The following is a 7,417-nucleotide window of genomic DNA, read 5'->3' as shown; positions in this document are numbered from 1 at the left end:
ACACTCTTTTCCCCCCCCCCCCCCCCCCCCCCCCCCCCGACCCAAGGGCTGGGATTACCACCACTGCCCAGCCCCTGTCATCTGTTTCTTAACTGTTAACTGGGTCTGGGGGTTCAGGTTTGTAACCTCAGCTACTTGCGAAGCTGAGGCAGGAGAATCACAAAGTCAAAGCCTGTCTGGGACACAGAGTGAGTTCAAGGCTAACCAGGGAAACTTAGCAAGAAACTACTTCAAAACTAAGGAGTGGAAAAGTGGGTGGGGGCTGGGCATGCCGGTGGTGGAACAAGAGCGCATGCGGCAGGTGTGGCCCTAAATGCAATCCTCAGGACCGCAGACCAAACACAACAGGCTCATCTGTTTCTTTTCAGCCCCCAGAAAACGCTTAAACGGAAAAGTCAAATGATTAAAGATACCATAGCCGAATAGATCACGGCACTGTTTTTCTCCATCCTGACACGAGCCGTTCAGACAGACCCACTTATCCTGTCCACACGGATGCCCGTCGATGATGAATAAGTCTTCCGTACACATGGGGGACGTGCCGTTGCAGTACTCAGCCAGGTCACACTCCTCCCTGGGAGGCCTGCAGACCTCCCCTTTGGGCTTTATCTGAAGGGGGAAAGGAATCGCACTGAGTAAGGCCGCAGAGGAGCAGAGAGGCACCCGGGAAACCGCTGGTGTGCCGTGCGTTGTGTGCATCAGGTGGGAATAAATGCTCTGTCTGGCGCCTCAGCAGGGATGGGTGATCTCTTAGGGCTCCACCCGAGATGAAGAGCTACGGGCGATTAATGATGCCCCAGAGAGGGAGCATCGGTCTCCTCCGGGGAAGAGCCACCTAACTGATTATCCAGTGCCACGTGGTCAACCCGAACAAGATATATACAAACACGGTAAATGAACTCAGCGTGTTGCATTTATATATTTACTCATTTACATGTAAATATATATGTAACAACAATAATTAAATAAAAAAGTCATGAATTGAAAGAGAGTGGAATGGCTGTGGGGGGAGTTGGAGGCAGGAGGGGGGAAGTGATCTAAATATAGTACATATGTAAAATTTAAAAACAATAAAATTACACTATTAAATCATGTGCTGCTTGTAGCATATTTTGACTATATATGACGTGTAATAGGAACAGTATTTCTGTTTCAGTCATTTCATACAACCCATACATCCTTGTTTTAATTGTCGAGGAATGAATGCTTGTAATATTATAGAAATGCAAAAGAAAATTAATTTTTCATGGTTGAAAGGCTTTTGTTGCTAATACTCTGACATTTCTGGTGGAAAATGCACACAAATAGGACGAAAGATTTAAAATTAATTTCTTAATAATAGAAATGTCTGTAGACCTTCATTGGTTCCCTCCTCTTGGAGCCTGGGGAATCCTGAAGAAGAAGGGGCAGAAGGATTGTAGAAGCCAGTAGGGCCGAGCACCCCAGGAGAACATGGCCCACAGAACCAACTGGGGCTCAATTAAGCAGGGGCTCATAAGGGCTCACAGAGACGGAAGCGGCAATCATGGAGCTGCATGGGTCTGCACTAGGTCCTTTGCATATGTGTTATGGATATTAGCTTGGTGCTTTTGTGGGACTCCTAACAGTGGGAGTGGGGGTGTTTCTGTTTTGCTGCTCTTGGGACCCTTCTCCTACTGGGCTGCTTCACCCAGCCCTGCTATGAGGGTTTGTGCCTGGTCTTATTGTATCTTGTTATGCCATATTTGGTTGATATCCCTAGGAGGTCTGCTCTTTTCTGAAGGGAAATGGAGGGGACGTGATTCTGAGAGAAGGGAGCATGTGTGTGTGTTGGGTCGGGGTTCTGAAAGGAGTGGAGGGAGGGGAAACTGTGGTCTGGGTGTGTTGCATGAAGGAAGACTAAAAAAAAGGAGAGATATAGTAAATTTGGAAAAAGAAATTACAAGCTAATCTTGAAAAGGATAATAGAGTAATACCTTATACATATACATAAAAATATACATAAAAAGCCACTGACAAATGCCAAAAACAAAATATAAATGTCAACACTCTTTAAAAGAAAAAGCTTGGGTCTGGAGAGATGGCTCAGTGGTTATGGTTAAGAGCATTGGCTGTTTGTCCAGAGAACCCAAGTTCAGTGTTCAGTATCCACACGACAACTTACAAGCATCTGTCACCCAGTCTCAGGGAATCCTACACTCCCTTCTGGCTTCTGTGGGACCAGGCACGTGCATGGTACTCAGACAAAACACCCATACACATTAAAAAGTAAGAAAAAAAACTTCTAAAAAAAGAAAAGTCTCTTACATTACAATCCTTGCAGCACGGCCCATCAGCACACGCAGAACCATCTGGCAGCTTACACGTGTTGGGATCACAGCATGGTGGAGTTTGGTCACCACAGCCCTGAAAGGCAAACCACATGTATAAAGAGTCTTCCTGAATCCATTCAGAGTGGACAGGCATTTGAATGGCAACATATTATATAGCCTGAAGACAGATGCTTGCCTTTCATCTGGGCAAACAGGAAAAAGAAACCGAGTCACTTCTTACCCACCCTACTTACTGATTGACTTGCCCAGACACTGATTGACGGCTATTTATTACATCCTAGATGTTTCTATTCCTAGGACAGAGCTTGCTGTGTAGGGAATAAAATCCTTTTGGTACCATCGGGTGCATCACAGTGGAGACAATGAGGTGGTTCCTGGCTCTTGTAGACAAAGGCTAAATAAATATAAGATGTAGGATAAGCAGAAGTTGTGGTTTGGTCTTATGTGTTATTTTTCAGCTGCGATAATATATGTCTCAATAACAGTTTATAGGCATTTTAGAGACTTTTTTTTTTTTTTTTACAAAATTCTCTGTGGATGTGTGTTTCTGTGTGTTTGCACAAGAGAAGGGATGTGTGCCTGTGCATGTGATGCATGAGTGTAGTGCCCACAGAGTCCAGAAGAGGGCATCGGATTCCTGGAGCCGATTAGAATTACAATTACAAATTAGAATTACAAATGTTTGTGAGTCGCCATGTGGATGCTGGAAACTGAACTTTGTTCATTCGAAGAGTAGCAAACACTACTGAACTATCTTTTGTTGTCAGGGTTTCTGTCCTGCCTGGTTCCCACAGTCATTAAGTCCCAAAGAAATCACACAGAGATCTACATTAACTATAAACTGATTGGCCCATTAGCTCAGGCTTCTTATTAACTCTTATAACTTATATTAGCCCATTATTTTTTATTTATGTTAGCCGTGTGGCTTGGTACCTTTTTCAGTGAGGCAGTTACATCTTGCTTGCTCTGTGGCCAGGTCAGGACTGCAGCGAGATGGGCTTCCTTCTTCCCGGAATTCTCCTGTTCTCATTGACCCGCCTCCACTTCCTGTCTGATTGTCCCACCTATACTTCCTGCCTGGCTACTGGCCAATCAGCATTTATTTAAAATATAATTGATAGAATACAGACAATTGTCCCACACCAATCTTTCCCAATATTTTTTTTTCTATTTTGAGATTTAGTCTCATTTGTCTGTGCCAGCCTCAATGGCATTCAGCTAAAGCTGGCCCTGAATGCCTGGTACTTCTGCTTCCATTCCTGCCCCTGCAGTACTGGGATTGTAGGCATATATCTAGCAATTAACTTTATTTTTAATTTTTAAAATGGTAGTATCTAAACATGGCTAAAGTTGTTACTTTGATATCATTTACTCATGGCTTCTATTTTATGCTTTCTGAGTCTGCTTTAATAGCTTTGACTATTGGGGTTAGTAAGCAAATATAACAAAGGAGAGGTCTTTTTAGTTGATACGCGCACGCACGCACACACACACACAATTTTTAATTTTCAGGAATTTGAGATGGCAAATTGGGAAAACATTTATTAAGCAGACAAGAGTCAGCCGTGGAGGTTAGTTGTCTTAGAATGACTGCCAGCAAGACACTCAGTAGGACACAGGAATGGTCCTGTGTTTGGCACAGCTGCTCTGCCCAGTGGATGGCATTGCTGTGGTTCTCTACATTGACTTCTACAGGGAAGGGATTATCACAGTGGTTAGACCTCAGTTAGATAACACGCCATGAGCTAGGACACATTGCTGTTAAATTTGAGTGGGGAGTTTCCATGTTTTTCCACTCAGGCTAAACCAAGCAACAGTTTCTTAAAAACATGCTATTCTGGGGAAGAAAGAGCCAATGAGGGATTGTCTGAATCAGCTTGGCCTGTGGGCCTATCTATAGAAGAATGCCTTGATTACATCCAGTGTGGGTGGCTCCATTTCCTAGGTTTGGGTCCTGTACTGCAGGAGTAAGCATGCGAGCAATCGTTCCCCATGAATGCAATCAGCTGCTGCAGGCTCCTGCAGCTTGACTTCCCTGCAGTGATGGACAACAACTTGGAAGTGAACCCTCCTCTTCTAAGTTGCGTCATCAGTGTGTATTATCGCAAGAACAGCAGAGAAAACTGGACCCACTGCAGCATCAGAAAGACAGTTTTCTATTGGGAGGGGCACACACTAGTGACCTCAGCCAACACACAGGGAATCCTGAACACGCCCATCCTGGTTCCCCAGGGACACAGTACTCTCAGCAACTGTGACAACGGCTTGTTCCCCTTTATCTTTCTATTTTTATCTCATTTACCTTCATTCTGTCTTTTTCTCTTTCCTCCAACCCCACAGTTTTATGGAAGATTTATTTGGTTTGGGAAAAAAAACTCCCTGTGGTTATAGGTATATCTTAAATAATTTTGAATTAAATATTAAATTTAAATTGGTGATTGAATATTGGTAAAAAGTCAATAAGATTCCATGGCCAAACTCCAAATGTGCCTCCTGATATTTTCTTACTTCATGGTGAAAGTTTCCCATCTGTCTTTCTGCATGGCAAGAGAGTTTAAGGGAAAGGTTGGGCAAGGCTGGGCCAAGAGGAAGAGAAGGACTTCCTCTTAGGAGATGTCACTCAAAGATGGGACTTAATGACCTTCAAAATAGCTTGTTTGAAAAATGAGAATGGGAGTGGCATGGACGGGAGGGATGGAGACACCGTGGTCCAGGGCTGTAGCGCGTGGAGAAGCACGTTTTAGGCCAGCATGTGCTACACAGAGTGAACCCATATTAGATGCTGATCTAAGCTGGTGGGCTTAGCTGTGGTTTCTTTCATAGGGCATGCATGCATCGATGATCAAGTCACCGACTCGCACAGGGTGAGTGTGAACCATTTCCTTAGGTGCCACCTATATACCAATAAGAGTGGCAGAAAAAGCAAACATATCTGTATGGATAGGCTACCAATCGGTGAGCCATATGCCAAGACATTACTTCACCCCCGAGTCTGTCCGTATGTCCCTTGCAAAGGCCTTTGTAGCAGGATGACTGTGAGAAATGAAGCGAACGGACAGGGGGACAGCACAGATGTTAATGAAAGCTCCTGTCGCTCTGGCCACACCCCTCCTGCGGCAGCACTAACCTGCGGTCCACAGTCACACACTTCGTCCTCTTCCAACTGTCCATTCCCACAAACAGCCGCCTTGTAGGACGGCTGTAGCTGCGGCTTGTTCCGAAGACAATACGAGTTGGGACTTGAGATGAAATTGAAAAAATTCTCCGTGCTGCAGTTACTGAAGGTCCGTACGCCGCTGGAATGACTGAGAAGAGCCCAGATGTCAATTGTTTGTGCCAAGAGTTCCCACAGGCCATCTACCCTGAGAGTCTAAGTAGTTAGTCAGGAGGAAGGTACTGCAGGGCGGAGCCAGATCCGTGCACAGGAAGTCAGCTGCTTGAGAACTCCAGCTAAACCCGTTAGCAGAAGCAGCAGCACAAAGTTCTGCTGACGTTTACACGACAAATTCTGGTGACACCGGTCTCACGGTTTAGTATCTACCTTACATATCATTTCTTAAGTTCTCGCTTTCTTTTCCTACTAGAACTGTTGGACTTTGGAACAGCCCTGCCTTAAGGAAGGCCAATAGTCTTTTTAAAAAATGATTTATTATTTTTTAATGTACATTGGTGTTTTGACTACAGGTGTGTCTGTATGAGGGTTATCAGACCTTCTGGAACCGAAGTTACAGATAGTTGTGAGCTGCCATGTGGGTTCTGGGAATTGAACCTGCGTCCTCTGAAAGAGAAGCCAGTGTTCTTTGCACTGAGCCATCTCTCCAGGGAAGGGTAATAATCTTTATCTCCCTTTATCTACACTTGGTCAGAGGTGATCCCCCCCCCCCCCCCGGACCTGGTTTTGTAGTTTTTAAATAACTCTTGCATCTCTTATCTTCTGTCTTAAAACCTGAACTCCGTAACTCTAGTAAACAACTCTTTATGTGTGCATATATATGTGTATGTGGGTATTGCTTCCCTGATGGACTAGGTCATGAAAGTGTAAGGTGAAATAAACCCTTGCTTCTCCAAGCTGCTTTTGATCGTGGTGTTTTATCATAGCAACAGAAACCTAAGATGCCCGGTTTTTAACAGGTTAGATTTTTTTTTTTTAACTGAATAGACAGGAATTCATGTAATAGAAACCCTGGAGGTGAGGCAGGGGAGCCAAGGCTCTTACATTGCTTCCGGGTTCATCACGCACATGGACACTCCACAGTGGCAATTGCTCGCATTGTCATACGTTATCCCCATGCTGAGGCTCAGGAGCTGAACTAAAACAATCGCCAGTGATTCCAGAGTTACGGCTCTGGGGTGCTGGAAAGAAAACACACCAGATCATAAGTGTGCGTACGCGTTGTGGAGAGCATCTTACTTGAGCTAGGAAAACGTGATTGGTTACTCACAATAGCCACACAGTCAAATAAAGGGGAAGCATGCATTGGTGCTAGTCACGGAAGCGCTACCCACACTGCAACAGTGTGCTACAGGCAGGACTGCAAGCACAGGAATGATCTCAAAATGCATGCCTTTTAATAATGGAAGTGAGACACTCAGAAACAATAACATAAATAAATTTAGATGGGATCAATTCCAGTTAGAATACTGAGATGTATAACTTAATGGTTTTGAGCACTTGCTGCTCTTCCAGACGACCCAAGTTTGATTCCATGTACCTACACAGATGCTCACCTCACAGCTGTCTATAACTCCAGTTTCAGGAGATCTGACACCCTCTTCTGGCTTCTGAGGGCACTGCACATTTGTGTACAGATACACATACATGCAAAACACTCATACACATACAATAAAAATAAAACAAAAATGTAATCAGTCAGGTGGTGGTGGTGCACGCCTTTAATCCTAGCCCTCAGGAGGCAGAGACAGGTGGATTTCTGTGAGTTCAAGGCTGACGTGGTCTACATAGTGAGAAACGTGTCTCAAAAAAAAACCCCTAAGTAGTAAATAAATAAAGTATTTAATTTAATAAATAATAAACAATAAGATCTATGACATAAATAAATAAAGTAAAATAAATCACTTTAAACAAATGATGAGTGGTTAGAAAC

General features: G+C 44.1%; 1 protein-coding gene across 1 annotated transcript in view; it reads right to left on the bottom strand.

The window, feature by feature from the left end:
• The window catches only part of LOC126507585 (disintegrin and metalloproteinase domain-containing protein 2-like), a 41,404-nt gene that overhangs the window by 14,456 nt on the left and 19,531 nt on the right, over window positions 1–7,417 (bottom strand). Inside the window, exons 11-14 of the mRNA XM_050152134.1 lie at window positions 6,529–6,665; window positions 5,440–5,617; window positions 2,287–2,385; window positions 414–609 (exon numbers count right to left, since the gene is read on the bottom strand). Of these exons, the coding sequence (XP_050008091.1) occupies window positions 414–609; window positions 2,287–2,385; window positions 5,440–5,617; window positions 6,529–6,665 (610 nt within the window). The remainder of the gene's footprint in view (window positions 1–413; window positions 610–2,286; window positions 2,386–5,439; window positions 5,618–6,528; window positions 6,666–7,417) is intronic.

The sequence above is a fragment of the Alexandromys fortis genome, unplaced genomic scaffold, assembly GCF_014885135.2.
Source record: "Alexandromys fortis isolate MF-2015 unplaced genomic scaffold, M_Fortis_MF-2015_v1.1 scaffold_75, whole genome shotgun sequence".
Classification (NCBI taxonomy): Eukaryota; Metazoa; Chordata; class Mammalia; order Rodentia; family Cricetidae; genus Alexandromys; species Alexandromys fortis.
The sequence above is the reverse complement of the archived record's forward strand: the minus strand, read 5'-3'. Positions and strand labels throughout refer to the sequence as shown.